At 43.0% G+C, this 20,893-nt stretch overlaps 1 protein-coding gene across 2 annotated transcripts in view; it reads right to left on the bottom strand.

Moving 5' to 3' along the window:
* Positions 1–19,241, bottom strand: part of pde4ba (phosphodiesterase 4B, cAMP-specific a) — a 103,050-nt gene extending 83,809 nt beyond the window's left edge. Inside the window, exons 1-2 of one of the 2 annotated variants that reach the window (XM_036522276.1) lie at positions 19,158–19,241; positions 11,328–11,566 (exon numbers count right to left, since the gene is read on the bottom strand). In XM_036522276.1, the coding sequence (XP_036378169.1) occupies positions 11,328–11,566; positions 19,158–19,199 (281 nt within the window). In that variant the 5' untranslated portion in view covers positions 19,200–19,241. Of the gene's footprint in view, positions 1–2,410; positions 2,867–11,327; positions 11,567–19,157 lie in introns of those variants that run through there. The other variant, XM_036522277.1, reaches the window with a different exon arrangement.
* Positions 19,242–20,893: the final 1,652 nt, after the last annotated feature.

Raw genomic sequence — 20,893 nt, 5'->3', positions numbered from 1 at the left:
CCCGCAGATACTGCTAAATTAGCCAGCCAGTGAGACATGATGGGCAAAAGCCGGTCAAAAGCTCCCTCTGACACTGCCTGATGCTTCTAGATCAACGGGACGGAGTTTAACTAACGTCTGGTCTCTGAATGCAAACCCCTTCCTACCAAACCAGGGAAAATATTCGCTTATCCCCGGGGTTACTGGAATACATTGCAGTATGGTAATGAATGGCAGCGGTGATCAGAGCCCTTCTGAAAAACTGGGGCTACTATAGTGGTTCAATAATCTTGCAAATTTGTGTGTGCTGCAAGAACAGGGACATCCACAGCAGACAAGAAAGAGAACCATGACACCATATGCCAGTTTGCCATTTCTAAACAAGAGAGGCTGTTGAATGCAATTGCATTGTTTTCTTCTGCCAGTGGAATAATTTCTAGATTCACTGGGGACTTCTCTGAGTGACAAGAGCATCACACAGCCTTATAATGTGTACTGACACTTAACAAGTGTGTGTGATGATCAAGGAATAATAAAATGTGTCTAAGGATTGCTGAGAGCTGGAAGAGGGAGTATTAACACTTTTCCCTGAGCAATTATGCAGAAGGAGAATAACCTAATTCACAAAGCTGTGAAAAGACAGACTGCGCCTTGACATTCAATTATGTGTGGCTATACAAACTAAATCAATCTGATATCTGGAAATAAAGGATATAATCTGTCAAGACTCCAGATCCGATTCCGTCGCTGTGCGTCTGTGGAGTTTCTCAGAACCAGCATGACTGAACATTAATTTTTCCTGCTTTGAGAAGCAAAGGGAGATGCAGGCTCCCTCGTATTTACTGTTGCTCCAGTGCCATTTCGCCCCTACAGTATATGAGCCACACAGAGGCGGCACTATCTGCGAGGACCGACTGAAGGTGAAATTGCTTCATATCCCAGTATAAGAGCTTCGGCTCCAGCCAGCTAACCACTAAACCCTTATCTCTCCACCTGCCCTGCACATATTTGTGTACCGCACCCAAGCCTGTGTCAATGCCGGCAACACACAGATACAAATGCACACGTATGTACATACATACAAAAAAAATACTACATACACACACAAACACATACACAGGCATACATACACACAGAGACACACACAAACACACACACATCTATACTAATGTAAAGACAGAACCCTCCTCATATACACTTCCATTGTTACATCACAGAAGAAAACAATAACCATGCACTGACACCATGAAAAATGTTCACATTTCACATGTTGTCAGTTCTTAATAAGATTTGAAATGTCATGAACATTTCAGTAAAGCGTCTTCTGTTATGAAACAACAGCAGCATCTGTTAAAACTGCTTCCATGACAAAAGTAATTGCCGATGGACATGAAAAATGGTAAATTGCTTTTTCCAAAAATTTGAATGCTGTGTATGTTGAAATTTTATGAACTATTAACAGCTCTGCTCCTAGTGAAAAACATATGACAAAAAACAAGAGCCATCCATCACCATGAGGGTCTTTCAGCTGAAGCCACAATGTTGTGATATGCTATTGTGATTTTTAAAAAGAAGGGGAGAGGAACATTTCTATTTTGTCTTAGCAGCAGCTGTAGCGTGTCATTGTGGTACAGATAAAGCTGAATGCCCTTAAGGAGAGGAGCCAAGAGAAGCGGACTAGGACCCAGGCAGATACCAAAACAACCAGATTCACATACAGAACACGAAGACAGGGGAAAGACATAATAAAGAAAGAAAGAGCTGGTTCATATTTCTAAAACCCTACCCAGCATCTCAGCTGATACGGCTCCAAAAATACGCTGATATTTATCACCAGGAGACAACTGCCAGAGCTCAGTAAAAAAAAAAAAAAAATGCTGATCGCTAAGCAAAACCTGAGATGGGACTGTGTCACAGTGAGTCAACAGCAAACAGAGACAGAAAAGCCTTCTTCAAGATCATGTTAAGAATCTGAGTGTGCTGAAAAGCCTCAAGATTATAAGAGCATATTTTTCTCAGAAGCTTCATTTGTGAAGTGCCCTCGCATTAGCAGTTTGCCACTTTACCTCCTCCAAGGTCTCCTCAGATAAAGCTGTAAATTACAAGGCAGTAAATATAAGGTGACCCAGCTGGCACAGAGCACCGATCTGAGCGTCATATTTCAGCACATGATCGTATAGCATGGAACCAAAAGAACGGTGTTAACATCAACATCCTGTGCAGAGCTACCTGCTGCACGCGCATCATATTAACCTCTGTTACTCTCCCTGTATGCTACAAGGGACTCCTATCTTAATGCTGCCACTCCATTCCCTGTCATTGCCTGAGCAGACACCCGCATGACCGTACACGGCCAGTCAGTCGCACCTGGTGTGAGAGACCTTGAATCGTACCATGCGCTACAAGCTACAAGCAGCCGGGTCAGCCTTACCAGGTGTGAGCGACCGTGAAGCGCCGCCGCTGACGGATGCCCTTGTTCACCATCAGCTTCCTGAAGAGCCGCGGGGAGCTGCGGGGTGACAGCTTCGGGGAGGTGGTCCGCTTCCCCGAGCCGCCCAGCTTGGGGGGCTCCAGCTCCAGGTGCATGTGCTCCTTAAAGGTCCGGATGCAGGCGTCCGGCTCCGGGGCGGTCAGCTCGTTGGAGGAGGGCTCCCTTCCGGACATGCTGGCGAGGGAGAGACGCGGGCGCGCTTCGTACCACTCTGGAGCCAGAGGCTATGCCATGCACGGCGAAGTGCGCTGGGGCACGGCGGCCGAGCTCGGCGGAGGGCGTCGCGGTCCGAAGCGCTGCTCGTCTGCTCTTCCCCTCTCCTCAGAGCTCCAGACTTTCACGGCTGAGCATTTAAGCTTTTCGGCACAGTCCTCCTCGTAATCAGACGCTGCGAGGCAAAGCTGTGTCAGAGCATGGTTACACCTCCTCAGAGAAACTGCTCATGTGCCTCTCTCTCCCTCCCTGTTTCTCTCTCTCTTCCTCTGTCAGAAGCCTCCTGGTGGGTATGGTACGTCTGTAAAGTACACACCGGCTCTCACTGAATCCATTCAGCTCCTGGAACCTCCCTTATGAAATATTCATCAGGGTCTGAGATCAACGCGTCCCTCATCCAGTTTCTCTCTTCAGGCAGAACAAGGGGTACAGAGGTCCCTTTTCCTCACAGAGGAGACGAGTACCTGCTAATGGGTCACCTTCCACAAGGAGAACAGAGACTAAACACACAGCCCCTCAGCAGCTAGCAAAGGCACACACAAGTATTCATTGAGAATAAACATTTCTGAAGTCTGCACATTCACACAGTGGCTGAAGGCTCCTCCCCCCTGCCAGCTGATTGGCTGCTTGTCTTTTTGACGACAGTCAGAAATGGGTTGTCAGGTCTCTGGGTGACTGTGGAACTGCTGCTGAATTCTGATGACTTGTGACCTTTTGCAGCTTGCCGCAATTCAAGTCACAGATTAAAACTATCAGGAGGGACCCAAGCAATCTTACCCCAGGCTCGCGCAGCTAATAAACACACCAGAAAAGACAGATTCAGAGCATGTGTAGAGAGATGTCAAATGGCATTTTAAAAAAAGCAACAGAAGCCTAAGTAATGAGAAATATATCTTTCAAAGTCATGACAATAAATCATGTTAACCTAATTCTTTTTTCCTTCTCAATTCAACTCAGGGTGTGATCACTGCCACTGTTCATTTCAAAAATACAATTACAAAAAATCCATTTGAACATAAGCCACCAAACAGAGGACACAGCACTTTGATATGTCCTTCCACACCTTTTGATTTTAAAAAGATGGTATGTTTCTTTATTAAATGACAACTAAATTTAAATTGCTAATATAAATTGCAGTAAAACAAACTGTGACAGAGGCAGTGTTGCATCATTTGCAGAACAAAAAAAGCAACCCCCCCCACTCCAGCACAGAGTAGGAACAGGATTTCACAAGCCAAGCTATTGGCAGAACACAATGGGTCAATTACTCTTGACAGCGTCCAGCACAGCTGCAGTCACGTAGACAATTATTTCTCGAGCAGGGCCAGATTGCGCTAATCTTCACTGGGATTCTCACCATGGTGACAAGGACGAAAGGAAAAGAGAGCGCTGCCAGCTTCGCAGCATCACCAGCGACGGCTTCTCACAGTGACCTTGACAGCTTCTGACTCCTCAGGGCACAGATTAGACCGATGAGAGCCGGGACCGGGTGATACCAGACCTGCGACGCGTTGTCCGACAGCACATTTCACACCCAATTACCGAGGACGGGAGGCACCAATCCTCCAGCCGTTTGGCTCGAGAAACATTCTACAGCTGATTACCAAAACCGGTCTGCTTGTCTCCTGCGGTCTAATCCAGAGGGGATTCAGCCATCAGAGGTTGGTGATTAGTATGTAGTTAGTGGTGTGGATTTGGCTTCAGTTTGAACAAAGGTCAAGACTGCAGGCACAATCCCAATGCTGAGGGTCTGGAAACACATGAGACTTCAAGGATAAAACGATAATGTATCGATCTTCAGATTCTGTATGTTCCTTCATGGGAAGCCCCTTCTACTTTAACTCTGGTAGCATTTTTTAGGTGTTAAAATATGCTGGGTGGGCTGCAACTCTCTTCCATGCAGCCATTTCACACTCAGCTTTCCAATTTCCCTGTTTATCTGTTTGGTTTGCTCAGCAGATGTTCTCATGCAAGGTGTGAATACAGCATTGAACTTTGAAGACATTGGTTTATTTGATTTGTATTCCATGCTTGTTTGACCTTCTTTTGCTGCGTGGAGTTACGTCTGTATTTTGTGACCAAGCCTTGAGAATGGCTTACATAATGGAAGGCCTTACATAAAGTCAACCTCTCACAGATGAATGAGTAGAATGGGGGAAGATGTCCTTTTCTTGAGAATGGCTTCATCTCCAACTTATCCATTCATAAAAGAAAGTCTGAGTACTGTTTCAGGCTGTATTTTTGAGTGTGTATGTGCATTCATATTTGAAATGTAGAGGAATGCAGCCAGGAAAGTGCACTTAAGAGAGATAATCCCTCTCTGATGACAAGTCTCAGTTCAAACATTTTCCAAGAGCTTAGACAAATAGACACTAATTCCATAACGAAAAAAACTTTGTTGATTCACTGCTCACTGCTTTATGCTTATCATATAAAGCTGCAGGTTTGGAATAACACTGATTATAGAATATACTAACATTGTAGACAGGTTCCTTACTTTATCAGACATTTGTCGGACATATACCTGCATTAATGATTATGTGGTGCCTCTATTATGAGATGATCACTTTTGGATGCACTTGCCTTTTCTCCACCCTTTCCCACATAGCAGGACAGCTGGCACTTCCCCTAAAGGGCAGTCTGCCACCAGGAGAAGCAGCCCATCATAGCCATGCAGAACCCTTCAACAGAAGATCCACACTGAAAGACAGCTAAAATCCCCACATGGAGCCTTGTGCCTGGGATGGTCTCTGTTACATTAGTCAGCAAGTGCACGCAACCATCTCAGTGAGTGATGCCTGTTATGGAGGTCTTGAAAAGATACTTCAGACCCAATTAAAGGTCCTGAGGAAGTAGCACTGGCTTTTAACTATGGAATACTGTAATTCAAGCCTAAAATCTCTCTGGGGCATGTTGTAACATGATCTTTCCTGTATTATCTTTACTTTCTAAATGCAAAATGTTTTCACCAAACAGCCACAAACATTTTTAAGGCACATATTTCACATTGATGCACTTATCCTTAGATTATCTTTGATGCACTAAGATAATATAAGGATATCAATAATTTTACAGTCAACTGAAAAAAAGGCAGAATGTGTGGTCTAGGTGTAACAATTTTTCCTACTAAAACATACTTCTGACAAACAATATAGACCAATATGTACATAGACCTCTGTATACTTTTCATTGAGGCAATCAGCACAAGGAAAGTGTCCCATCCTATATAGCCAGTTATTTTATCATTTTGTTTGCAAATATGGCTGGCTGCATAGCTTCTTTCATCATTGCTAAACTATGGATTACAGCTAGCTACTGCAAGGTACAGTGGCTAGCTACAGGTATCCAAGTTGTCAATAATATAGTTTACCTATAGTGACACAAGTCAAAATGACTCAATGTTATAGTTCACTGGCCAGACAAATTATTGGTGGCTGGTAGCTAGTGCGCAGCACAAGTACCTAATGTGTTTTAATGCTGAAAGGAAACATTGAGGGGGAAGCTGCATCGACAGTTAGCACCACAATCCACCCACCATAATGAACATTCATGCCTACAAGCTAGTAGGTGTGGTATTGTAACTGCAGGAAGAGGTGTGGCTCAATCCAAAACTGACTGTACCTTGGCCTTATCACATTGGTGATAGGTGATTAGAATAACCTGATTCCACGCATTTACACACACAGTTTGATCCAGATCCTCTCAACTCTTTACGGAAAGACAAATAGACAATTAGCTTCTCGCCAGCTGACAACCATCCGTTATTATGCACTTCCTTATTCTGAAGTTGAGAGTCACTACTATTTCCAGAAGCGACATTACTTACACATTATTTCTCAGGAGAAAACTTTAAAAGCCTGTTCTTACTTGCTTTTCAACTACGGAGTGTGTCATTGCAGTTACTATAAAACTGCAGCCTTGATCTTTACAGTGATGACAATGCTTGCACAGACACATACCTGCAACAATACACAATATCATATTTTAACTTACATTGTATATGGTCTATTAAGCTAATACATTTACTTACAGATTGGTAAAATAACAAACGAACCACTTCTCATTCAGAATTAAAGATCTTTCGAAATTTTATCACTTTGCAGCTTATTCATAGAGTCAAATGTACAAAGTCTAATCAACAGGACCTTGACCTAACCTAGACTCAAACCGCAAAGACAACTCAACCTAGAAGATTACGTGACAAAGAGCTCCAATGAAGCACATTCTCCCGTTGTGCGTAACAGCATTTCTACAATGACAAGAGGGCCTCTGCTGTCTCCTCATCCTCACCACGCCGGGAGTCCCAGCCGCCCTCCGCTCGAGCGACGACGCTGTTCAACAAGGCCCAGAAAAAGCCTCATTCCAAATGAAATCCACTGAAAAACCCGTCATCTACATCCGAGTGCAATTACACTCCACGGCTCCCCCAAAGCTTGCCTGCCAGGAATTGACGTGGGAATACAAATCAAAATCAATGCTCGACACAGCTTCAATTTAATGTAACGCTGTTCCTGTTGGCATGAAAATAATTGTCTTCCAAAAATAGCTGCCTCCCAGCCTCTTGTTTCCTCAAATATAGATTTTGAGAGAGAGAGAGAAAGCAAAGGCAAATTAAACATATGACATTCAATGCCTATAAATAGCTCATCAACAAATTAAACATTAGGAGCTTGTGTAAGAGACTGAGGTATGTGAACAGGTATTTGAATGGTGTGCTTGAACATCACACTGGTAGGAAATGGCCTAGAGGAGTGCTCTTCAGCTTGGGGAGAGGGGGGTCATTTCACACCCCAGTAAACAGACTGCTGTGCCTTTTTCAGAAAAAGATAACACTGTGGCTCTCTACAAAATGAGTTTGCAACGCAAACCCAGCAGAGGCAGAGCACAGTAAAACGGTATGCCATTCAGTTGAGCAGGTCTGAATATCAGCCAATTAGCCTTGATTAATGTTTGTGCAATTGATGAATGTGGCACTCTGCAGTATACTGTATTTAGTTAATTGGCATGGTTGAGCATAGGCTAAACACACATCCTGTCAAACCCAGTTCTTATTCTGTTGAGGAGGATGTTAGTATTATAATGGACATTCAGTCACTATTCAGGTATGTCAAGACTGCATGGCTTATTTAAATATGCTAGCATGAATATTAAGATACTCCTTCCCTTTTTCCAATACTATGAAAGAGGTCTTCATAGTCACACATGGAAAAAAAATTAAAAATGATCAAAGATTAAATGCCTACAGCCATGACCTTGCCCATATGCAAAGTAAAGAAGCTTATTCAGGTCCAACATTCAAGTCACACACATCATAGCTCATTCTGCTGTAATGTCTCCATCTTCTGGCTGATTCTTCAAACAGCAGGATTTTCTGATTCATGGCTGCCATAAACAAACTGTATTCACTACAGGATACTGGGTATTCTTTACCTGGAGTTGACCAATAATTCAATACAAGAGCTGACAATAAATCTAACCATAATATCCATTTGTATTTACAGCTCTGTGTTTTCAGAGTTTGCATGTTCTCCTTGTGTCTGCATGGGTTTAAGGCACATGAAGAGGTGGGACCACTTTTATCAGCCCAGGAAAAAATGTATAATACTAATAAATAATAAAATAAAAATAATACTACGACACAACCTCAGGCATCTTCACAGGCTAATTGAGGGCAAGAGAACACTGACAGCATAAAACCTTCCTTCTCACTGAGCTCCTCAAGGCAAAACCGTGTGGCTGGGGGGAGGAAATGACGAGGGCTCTTTGTTTTGGCCCTGTTCTTTCTGACACATATCAGCCCTTCGGCTGCGACACACAGTCAAAACCACCATCTGTACACACAGATAAGGCTTTCAAAGCTGAACTTTTCCATGTAAGGTTCAGCGATCAAAGCCAGGAATGTGCAATCCAATTTCCCAAGCATGGATGCAAATTGAATTTTTTTAATAAGAAAAATATGAAGGCGGTGTGAAAAGGTCTTTATTGTTCATGGAAAAAGATATATCCCCTTTTGTTGCTGAACCAGAGTGGATCCAAAAGTGATAGTAGTTTATAGCTGTATGCCTCTGCCAGCAGGAGCTTGCTGTTGGTGCTCATTTTTACACTTCAATCACACTTAACCCACTGAGACTTTTCTCTCACTAATCACTTGTGTTGTCAGTGCATCTCATAATGGTTATTAAATATAGATTGACATGACTCCATCAACTGACCTTGCCTCCAACTCCACAGAGCTTTTGTGTCAGACCTGGATCAGTTGACAGTAGCGTGTATCAGACCATGAAGAAAAACTGGGCCCTGAATCCCTTGTGTACTGACTGAACACCCGAAAGAAACATGCTCACACAAAACATAGCTAACCATGGCACAAATACCCTACAGGACAAGCAGGTTTACTTTGAGACCAGGCCAATTTACAACTGAAAAGTGGCCTCTCAAACAAGACGTTTATGTGAAAATAACAGCTTTATACCTGTAGAGGAACAACATGGATGGGTGTCCATTAGACAGAGTACCACAGAAACTTTGACTTGGCAGTCACTCCTTTTGTGGGACCCATTCAGTGAGGATTTATTAAAGATTAAATAATGGATCGGGTTCGAGGATCAAGGATCAAGATCAGTTATATCCTCTCTAGACTTCCCCTTGTTTTGGAAGCCAGACGATAAAACATCACCATTCTAAGGGCTGTCCCAACCAAAAGGAATGCTTCACCAACCACCCAACTCTTGCTACTGCTTCCTCAGATGAAGTATGCAAAACAATACACTTAATTGGATGTGCTTCTGATATCCCAAAAGTCACTGTGAATTGAAAGCATTTGTAGAACCCTTTAAATCAATGGCAGATCACTGAAGAGAGCTGGATGGGTGTGCAGAGTCAAGCAACTTGCCTAAGTGGCAAAATCTATCAAGAAAGCATACAAAACGTATCATGCTGTTACAGTTATTCTGAGCACAATGGTGATGAAAACCTAAATATGAAGTCTGTTCTGCAGCAAAAGCTAAGGAACTCTGTCACAGCCACAGAAAAACACATTCGTCACAGTGTGCTCATTGACATTTTGATTTCTACAATGCCTGCAAAAAACTACTTCTATTGGCATTCCACTTCTATTTATTTCAGTGTAGCAGACAGGAAGTAAATGGCTGAGCATCTGGTTACTGTAATGCAGAAAAGTTCATTTATATGTGCAAGTGCTGTAATGAAATAAAATATTTTCAAAGCGACTGAGCTTTGCTTATTTAACAACACATTTCAAAATGTTTTGCCTATATATTTATATATATATATATAGGTATATAGGTATATATATATATATATACATATATATATATGTGTAGTTCCAATGCAAACAAAAGAAATAAACATGTGAATACCAAAACATTTTTAATTGCAACAGTTTTCTGGGAGAAGTGGTGCATTATCTGAAAGAAGTGCAGGGGTGCCAATGTTTTTGGCCATGACTGTATATATCAATCACTTGGCTCACTAGCTAACATGCTGATAAACTGATTAAGCAGTTAATGTAGTAACAAGTAGAACAAAAATTTGTTAAAAATGCTCCGCACTGTAATTGAGTTCATCAAACGCATATGTATTCTATACACATTTCTATTCATAACTGAATATAAATGACTATATGTGGATCTGTATGTATCTATATTTCGACAGTATGAAGCTGAACTACAAACACTTAAACACAAGAAAGATGTTGGCCACTAAGGTTTAAATGTATATGTGTAACTCAAAGGGACTGAGTGAATGAGATCACAGTTTATTGTTTAGTAGGACACAACTATAGAGTTTGAAGCCAAACAAATCGTTCAGGAACTTAGAAAATATAAAATTCAAAGCACACAGTGAGTCTTTCTAAAACCATGTTTTATCGCTAGAAATACATACCCTATTATGAGAATGTTCTTTTATGTTTCCTTTCAATACAATAACCCAATACACATACCATAGCCAAATTATCAGCCAGCCTAAGAACCAATAGCAATAATTGCCATAAAACAAATAAATCCTACTATAGACACCTCAGACATGTGTATTGGTAGGGAATACTGAGCACTAGAGTTGGGTTGTATGTCTCGGCCTGCTCACTTGCAACACTGAGGAGGCTGCTATCACTGCTATATCTGACTCATTTGTGTGAACCAAGAAGGATGATAAACATCCCAGTGAGAAGGTTTGTCATCCTCCCATCTTTTGAGGAAGGATGCTTCCTGCAAGGTCACCGGGTAACATTTCTGAAATCAATCTTTCATAAGATGTGAACCTGTATTTTTTTTTGTTATGAAATTATTCTTTCATCTACTTTCAGTCCATTTTGTACATAACATTATCTAATCTGGGTCATTTGTGACACCCCAATAGGTTACATTTACCACACTCCTCCCCATGTTATGACAAAACAGCATGTGATTATAGAGTAATTTGTGGCACATGTGGTAATAAACACTGATAATTCCATGTACAGTAATTCGCTCACTCCCTGAGCTGTTTGAATGTGGTACCAGAAAACCAACAGCTTTCTGCTTAGTTAACACACATACTTAAATTAATTATGAATACTACACCAGTGATATCTCGAGATATCACGATGTCTGATACCATCGGCTGTGAGCCCGGTCCTACTCACCACTCAGGGTCAACAGGTGTGATGTCTATCCGAGGCGGGACGATGAAGGGCAGTGTGGTCGGCCGGGGGATGACATCATCGTCGGGGGTGCGTGCCCTCTCTGCCTGCCTCCATGACAGCGGGGGCAGCTGCAGGTTGCCGGAGAAACGCCTGCGCCCCCTGCGAAGGTCCACAGCGAGGGTGCAGGCAGGTGAGGTGAAGGACTCGCTGAGGGAGCCATCCGGGGGATCCTTGCCATCCTGAGAGGGAGGGAAGGGGGACTGTTGAAAACACAGAGAGGACTTGTCTGCACCAATCACCTGCAGCCCACACTCACAATCACTCCTTTTAAAAATGGAGACAAATATCCCATGGCATTCCTTCCACCACATTACTAAGTGAACACAAAACAAAGTATAGAGGAAGCTCCTTTGAATGCTTAATACATCAACACCCAAAACCTCCCAAACACCACACTAACTTTTGCTATTTAAGACATTCTATTACTGGCATTTAGCAGGCACTCTTATCTGGAGCGACTCATATAGGTTACAATTTTTAAATGTTATATATTTATACAGCTGGATATTTACTAAGGCAAATCTGGGTAAAATACCTTACCCAAGGGTACAGTAGCAGTGACCCAATGGGGAACCAAACCAACAACCTTTCGGTTACGAGCCCTGTTCCTTACCACTGTGCTACATTGCCGCCCCCCACAAACCACTCCACACTTTGCAAAGCATTAACTGAAAGCTGATGGCCACTTCAGTAAAAAGCTGATGGTTGTTTCAATTAAGAGGTGATGGCGGCTCAAGCTTCAATCAGATTGTGTTTCTATGAACTCTGAAGTGACTTCATGGGTCTTTTAACAATATGAACCCCAAGTCCCTGACAAGAATGGGTTAACACCCTCAGCATCCCAGCACTGTACACTAGAGGGCACCCCAGGCCTTCTCACGCACTCATAATTCAAACAGCAGGGGATCTGCTCAGGACCTTCTGTAACACAACTGAAAAACAGTCTGTACTGCATGTTACAAGACAAAAATCAGGAACAACTTGTCCTGAATAACAACAACGCGGTATCCAATGCGCTCACCTGCTTATCCTGACACGTGTTTGCACTGTTTACAATTCTGCTTGTAGCAAACCTCACTGCCTGTAGTGTTCTCCTGACTCAAACAAGGTGTTTACAACTCTGTGTTCTGGAAATGCCAAGATAAATTGTCAGCTATCACTGTTAATATCAATAATGACGGAATTTATGTTACAATATTATATGTATTACTCCTTATAATAGCATAGTACAAAATTACATATAGTTATATGGAGTTTACAATTAATAGGTAATAGTATTTGTAATTGTACAAACTATATGTAACTATAAAAAACCCTTATTGTACAGCAAATTTCTTCTGCTTCTATCATCTGAAAATGTATTTTTATGCACTGTATCTTTCCAATTAATTAATTTACATTTTATTAAATGCCATGAACACTGAACAGGCTATTTGTAAGACAATTCAAAACGTACGCTCATTTGCACTCTACAATCAGCGATTGACTCCCTTAATGTACAGCAACAAAGATTCCTTGCTCCCAGCATAAGTGTCATCACTTATAGAGCAGAATTTTGAGGCACTGGCTTATCTCTGTCCCAGCCAGGTAAACAGAATTAGTGACTATTCCTTAAATACATGTGCAACGGGAAGAGGGACTGTTTGTCTCACACATCATCTGTGTCCACATCCTTAAGTAGCTGTCCAATTCGAACACCTGGCCTTGGACTTTCCTGTGGACAATAAAATGATGAATGTCCATACATGCAACAGTCATACTGTGATGTTGGAGGTGTTTTGGGGAACCAAAAGGTATAATATGTGGTATACTCTGAAGGCACAATTTTGTTATTCAAATTTTGCGTCAATTGTATAATCACAATAGGTGATAATGACCAGCAGCCGCATCACTCCCATTAAAAGAGTGCAAAAATATGTCCTTTCAAGCCTGGGAATCAAATCATCCTCAATTCTGCAGCCTTTAGAAATGTTCAGTAGAGAGAGTTCTGTAGAAGGAAAAATGTTTTTCAAATGGAAAGTAAAGATGCCTCTCATCGCATATATGCATTTCCCTTTTGTAGGAAGCTGCTCAGAAGAGAAATCACAAGGACATCAGCCTTCATCACTGAAGGATTTATGATTAATAGAGCCTTTCCACATTTCAAAGGTAACATATAAAGCTCAAGGTGAGACAGAGAGATGTTTGGTCACACACAAAGCAGTGAAGAACATTCCCTGCTTACAAGACAGAAGCACACAACAAATCTCAGTGTACACGCTCAACACTCTTATACGGTTCATCTCAACCTTTCTGCTTTCATACTCCAACTCATACAGTCAGAAATTTATGCTTGCTATTTACAACAATAACTCAGCTCAGGAGCTGATCATTGAGCAGGTAAGGAAAAGAGAAGGAGAAAAAGGTGAGTATGTAAAAAGAGAGGTGGCAGAAGAATGCTGCACAGAGACCAAGGGAACAGCAAAGAAAAGAGGAGTGTAGAGCAGAAACCAGGGGAACAGCACAGAGAGGCAAAGAACTCAGTAGAGAATAGGGGAAAGAACAGACAGAGAGAGAGAGAGAGAGAGAAAGAGCAAGTGTGATGTGCGGCCTGACCTCACTCTGAATATAGCCACAATGGTGGGAGAGTGTGTATGAACATGTGGGAGATTGCTGAGATTACAGAGGCTCCAGGCAAGAGAAGACACACAGACACACACACGCACACGCGCGCACACACACACACACACACACACACGCATAGGAATGCACACATACCCACGTTCTCACATACATCCACAAACACACAGGAATGCTCACACACTCACACACATGCACACAGAATGTAGCTGTATGTTGGCAGCTGCAATGCTTCACATGTGTCACTGATTGCTCCTGCAACAGAAAAATAAGACCTAAAGCAACAAAAGCAATACAACACTCAGGGAGAAAGAGAAGCTCTCATATTAATCATTTAGCCAGAAGATACGGAAGAGCTCATCACTCTTCCTGAGAATTATAAGTAGAACATGAACTGATGCAGAAGCACTCAGTACATGCTGCTTTATCTTGGTATCCCCCTGGTTTGACCTTTTTTCCAACATATGGAACAACAACAACAACATTTGGTAACTATTTATACAGTGTTTATTTGATATCCAATTCATCCATTATAAAGCACAGCATAATTTATGCCCTGCACGATTACTGCACCTCAAAGAGCCTTCTTGTGGAACAGCCAGTGTGTGCCTTGAGTAACCCCTCTCAGATATTCCTGAGGGGTGACCTGGAGGGGTCGCAGACAGAGCGGCTGCCCCCCTGAGGAAATGCCCCTTGCTGATGGGTTCAGCTGCTCATCGCAGACAGGCCAGTGGTCCCCCCACGGAGAGGAGGAAGCCGAGCACCACAGCGTCTACGCGCTGACAAGATAATGTCCATCATCCTGGGAAACAGCACAGAGGGCTTCCTCTCCAATGGCCGACGTCTGATATTAAATTACTTCCCTACCATTATGTTCTGCTGGTGTTCTCCTTGAATGCACTCGTCTGTACAAAGTCTGTAATGTGCAATACCTTAATCCATTAGTGGATTATCGCATCCAGGAGGAGCCGTGCTGACCTACTGAACGCTGCCTCGTGGACGCATGCCTCTCTGGACAGCAGAGTACAGCTTCAGCTGAGTCTACGCCATTTTCACAATCAGTGTAATGACATTTTCAGCAGAGCGTGTCGTAGAGGTCAGAAAGGGCCAGGTTTCCATCAAACATTTCCAACACGGATCAAGCCCCTGCTGGGGTGAGATGTTCGCTCACAATCTGTATTGGCCATGATGTTTTTTGCAGAGATTTTCCCCACACTTCTCACTTTCAAACTCGCACAGCAATAACGGTAAACACTTGACCACGAGCCATTGCTGGAACCAGATCCAAAGTCTCCCAGCAGGCTTAGAGTGTTTGCTGTGAAAAATTCAAACACATGCACAGGGCTTTCCCATTAGGGAGAAGTGCCAGTTGCTGTCTGCGAAAGGACGCACCGTTTGTCCTTTAAAATTCTGCCTTATTTTAGCTTGACAGAAACAAGATCAAGCCATCTCACATGCAGCACAAAAAAGGGCCAGTCTAGTGTCAAGTCAAAGTCAAATGTCCGACCTAAACCTAATGTCACCGCTGAAAAATCACATTCCGCAAACAGGATTTAAATGTCAAACGTGCAGTAAGTTTGGAATGCAGTCCCCGAAAGATATTAATGTATGAGACAACCTTGGACAGGCATGCCGTTGCTCCCAAAGGACCACTCGGCATATGCATAAGCTCCCTCTGGCTGAAGCAAGCACGTCAGTTAAAATAAGAAAAGGCACACGCTGATTTCCCAAACCTTCTTCATGTTTGTTGATAGTTAAGCATGAGTACACATGAATAATCTTTGTAGTAACAGAGTGTGTGGATTGTCTTTTCTAATTGACAATTACAGGCTAGAACATACCAGTTTTTGGGTGTGCGCCACACTAGCTTAATGAGCCAAAAACACCCTTGTGTCCTGTGGATCCTACATTACCCACGGCACCTACAGTGCACACCAATAACAGAGGGTGCTTATAGACTATAGAGCCTCACTTTATCACACCTACTGCTCATCAGTGAGCTCCAAACAGCAGGCCTAGCTCTGTGGCTTTACAAGGGACCAGAGCCTCATTAAGTTCCTTTGAATCAGGACTCTTCTTTATTCTCACCTGAGAAAACAAACAACTCGGAGTGCCCCTTCCCAAAGCAGCTCCTTTTCAATCAGCCTCCATTTGTCCCCGGGCTTTGCAGAGCACAGTGATTGAACAATGGCTGGCCCGTGTGTGTGTGTGCATGCGTTTGTGTGAGCGTGTGTGTGTGTGTGTGTGTGAGCGTGTGTGTGTGTGTGTGTGTGTGTGTGTGTGTGTGTGTGTGCGTGCGCTTTCATCCCAAAAGGTTACTGCTCCATTACAGGGCACTGTGCGTGGATGCACTGCTTTGTCCATGTTTTACAGCCAGAGGAGGTGGTACCACCCATTCATAAAACGAAGACACCTCTCCGGCCTCCCAGCACCGTCTTTTTCTTAACGGGCTGTTTCATCAGGAAATCTCATTTATCTGATTTATACTCCCAGGCAGCAGAATGATGAATGCAACCTTCAAACCTAATTGTGTTCAGGAGCGGTCCACCGTTCAATTTACACCTGTGGCTATGTCATGACCAGGCCTCCTTCTAATCAACCAATAAAATACAGCTTTAATCCTCTTTGTACTGGGTTTTTACACTCATAATTTATTGATTATTATCCAGCAACAATCAAGACAGTACAGTAGAAAATGAAACAGGCTGATTTAGGGTGCCTGTAGCTGATTTGGGCAAATAAAAAATAACATTTCCAACCGTAATCCAATAGTGCTTTATGCAATGTTGCTTGCCATTTTTGAAAGACGAAAACACTTAAGTAAGCCAAATTCTCTTAAAATAAATCTCCCAAAGCAGGAAGTGAAAGTGTCAAAACAAAAGTAATTATCTTGCTAGCCCTGTAAGTCTGACCTTGTACAGGATCAGGCTCTGTTCAAAACCACAGCTGGGAATGCAGCTCCATTGACATTAACTTGACAAAGAGGTATGTTGGAGGTCCACAGCGTAGGACTTGTATTAAACTGATCAAGACGGAATAGGATGCTTTCAGAGAGCGATCTAAAGGAAAGAGAATCTTGTAATCAACCAACAAGTCCTGGGGATTATCTGAGCCATGACCCTGCAACTAAACGAATCCTAACATGACACTCAGGGACAAATAATAATCACTGTAATCTCGGAATAATTAAAGCCCACAACTGACCCGACTGTATTGAGGATACTCAGAATTATTAAGTGCGCTGCAAAATGCATGGGAAGCTTATTGTTAACTACAGTGTTAATATCATTGCAAATTTCTGGGTTTCAGGTCACGCAGAATCCATTTCCTCTGTGCCTCCCAAGGTCCCTCTAGGGGGGTGAGGTGCTCAGGAGAGATGCGGGGGCATAAGGTCAGGGCTAAACAGGGGGCTGAGCTCTCTGTTCAAGACAGCCCCATTCTTTAAGGGCCGCCCAATCATAACAAAAAAATGAGTGAGGAGTTGCGGTTACTATGGCAACTACATGAGACTGCATGACCACACGTTTCAAAAGAGGAAGAGCAGAGTGTCGTGGTGTAACGACAACAAGTAAAAGGGAACAAATACTCCTCACCCCCTCCCCCCCCCCCCGACAGCTCATGCTTCTCACTTACAATTCCCGGTATTGGAGAGAACAGTATTTTTTACCAAGCTGCTCTTCTGGGTGAACAGAGGTTGAAGCGGTACACAGAGGTATGAGTTATGCAGTAAGGGAAAGACATATAATTAGAGAAATATATCCACATACGCCTGCCCCGATAACATACATCTATCTTGCAAAAGAGAACAGAGTCGCCTGAGGACAACAGCAGGGAAAGCGTATGCAGCGCACAAGTACAGAAAGACAGATTAGTTCATCTGCAGCAACCAAGCAGGGATTGATGCATCACGATAAAAGTTGGATGAAACCTATTTTTTTGCGGAACCTAACCCCCTGGTTTTTTCCTGTAAATTACATTTAAATTGAGAGCGTTCCATGTGTTGCTCCTCGACACAGAACGGTCCCAGGGACCTGAGCTGAATTGATAATAGGTCATCATCCAGCCGAGCCTACGTGGAGCAGCAGGACTTTATTTAATCATGCTGTGTCTGCCCGGCCGCCCTACACTTCTCTTCCACTTAAACCCAATCAAATAACCACGCTCCCTCTTCCCTTAACCCCTGTTGTGCCCAAACGAGACCACAAGCCACCTGAGCACCCTTATTAATCCCGCAAAGAGCGTTTCTCAGGCGACAAAGCTTCTCCCCCCAACACATTCAAATTTTTGGCTGACTGCAATACTTTTTTTGCATTGCCTCCCATGTTTTCTTTACCAATCTGACAAAGAATGAATAATTCATTGTGTGAATAAATTGTGCTGACCCAGATGGTAGATTCAGACATGTACATAGTATAGAATATGAGGGGGAGGTTTGACAGTAGAAGCGCGCCCTTGCTCTTCTCTCTGACTAATTTCAGAGCTCTCTCAGCAGGAGACACCCACTACAACTGCTTTGCTCATCTCGCAGAGGTGAAAAAGATGGGACTTAGGAGAGCTGAGAGAGAGGAAAGCTGAAAGGAGACAAACAGCTGAGAGAGCTGAGAGGAGAAGGAAGCTAGGAGGAGAGGAACGGCTCGGAGTGCAAAAGAGAGAAGGAAGCTTGGAGGAGGAAAAGCAGGAGGGAAAAGGAAGCTGAGAGTACAGGAGCAGCTGAGAGAGGTGAGGGAGAAGGAAGCTGGGAGGAGAGGAACATTCGAGAGAGCTGAAAGGAGAGGGAAGCTGAGAAGAGAGGAACAGCAGAGAGAGGTAGGTATGGCTCTGAAAGCAAAGTGAACCTGAGTGGATTTAAGAGGTCAGACATGAAGGGCGGGGGGGTGGGGGGGCAGAGAGAGCTGAAGAATTCATAAGGGTGAGTTACAGGTAGCTGGAAAACAGCAGAGAGGCAGAAGCTGCCAAGACTGCTGTACAGAGATGGTTTACCTTTCAGAGACATTTCTCTTAGCAGTCTGCCTTGTCAGAGGCTGTTGTGCTTAGTTCGAGTTCTATGATTCAGACACTTTTCTCTTTCAGGTTCTTCACCTTAAAGTGAGCTTAAGTGCTGTTCTCTGGGAGCGGATCTGGTGATGTGCTGCTTATGTGTGCTGTACTCACATCATTGGGAGACACGGTCAGCACGCTTCGGCTCTTCCTCATCTTCCTTGGTGTTTGCCTTTGTCCTTGCTATGGCAGCCAGCTCTGCTGACACACCTGCTTTTATTTAAAAATAAAAAAAGCATTGAATCAGTTAAGAATGATCACATTCTGCTGTACGTAATCAACAAAAATTATGACATCTGCTGAGCTGATAACCAAAACCATGTCTTACGGGGTGTAACAAACGGATTACCCTGTAAAATCTGTTGTGAAATAGATCATAAATCAAGCAGGCCAGGAAAGCATATAATAGAGATGTAGAAATGTAAAGAGTAGGGTGTGTTGATATGGTCTCAGCCTTAAGATTTGTGATTGCATTCTCAAAAAACGTTGTCTCATTTTTGTTCCATTATCCCACATAAGAATGTCTGTGGCGATATCAGTCTTGCACTCAAATGGCTTGTGATCTAGGTCCAAGTGTAGCCCTGGTCAGCACTACTGCTCTATATCCGTGGATGTATTCTTGAGAATATTGCACTGCATATCCACAGACAACATGAGCACGCTCCCATTTTTCTATATGTACAGTGAGATGATTGTCAGAGGCAATCCTCTGCTTCTGACCTTGTAAATCTCCAGCTGTTATATAAAGTTATACAATCATTCCAGAATGGGCTTTACTGTACTGAAGCAACACTGTCTAACCATATGATGGTCTGCTGCGTGATCCAGTATCCAATTTCATCCCTCTCTCCTTTTACTGATTCTGTGAAAGCATGTTTACAGTACATTTTCAATTCAAAGAGCCCCGTTCAGTCAATGGTCACAAAGTCACCATCAATTCTGACTGGGTAGAGCCGTTTCTTTTTTTAAAAAAATATAGGGCTGCTTTCTCTCTCTCCTGTGTGATCCCTGACCCATTACGAGCGATGCTGACACCGGGTTGTCTGGCCCTCTTCATGAGCTCTGCGTTCTCTCATACTGAGACAAGTTTGTGTTCTGCACAATGGCACCATGACACCCGTGCACCCTAATCATGTACAATATTGCACCCTAATTGCATCCTACATCAGGCTTCTGAGAAAACAGGATAGAATGACGTCTTTCAAAACATCCTTTGGCAGTAAAAAAAAGCTAAAGTGCATTAAATTACCACATTGTATTATAACAATCCTGTAGATAGATCTGCTGTGGGAGATATACATAGCTGTGTGGCCACACATGCTTATATACATCTAATTGGAAATCTATGTGACCGAGTTTAATCAATATATGAAATTACCTCAAGCACAGACTACATTGTGATGTTTACTGAGAAGTCACATGATGACCTAATTGGTATTCAGCTCACAAAAACATCTGCACATTTGCTGCACAGTTTATCCAGAAAGGACTGTCTTGGGTGAAATATCTGCTATTGAGACAAACAGATCGAGACAGTGGTTTCTCTTCACCAATCTTCACTCCCACCTAGCAGTAACTTTCAAACACTACAGATGATTCATAGAGACAAGCTTTAAATCAAAACTCAGCTGTTGGCTCCTAATAAGGAGTTTGTCTTTGGTTTCATCAGTATGACACTAAGTGCTAAGCACAGTGAAAACATGAACTGATATACACTGATGAGCCAAAACAATATCACCACCTGCTTAACATGCTGTTGGTCCTCCGTGTGCCGCCAAAACAGCAACGACCCGCCGAGGCATGGACTCTAAAAGACCCCTGAAGGTGTCCTGTGGTATCTGGCACCAAAA

The sequence above is a fragment of the Megalops cyprinoides genome, chromosome 2, assembly GCF_013368585.1.
Source record: "Megalops cyprinoides isolate fMegCyp1 chromosome 2, fMegCyp1.pri, whole genome shotgun sequence".
Taxonomy (NCBI): Eukaryota; Metazoa; Chordata; class Actinopteri; order Elopiformes; family Megalopidae; genus Megalops; species Megalops cyprinoides.
This window is presented reverse-complemented; position numbering and strand designations above follow the sequence as displayed.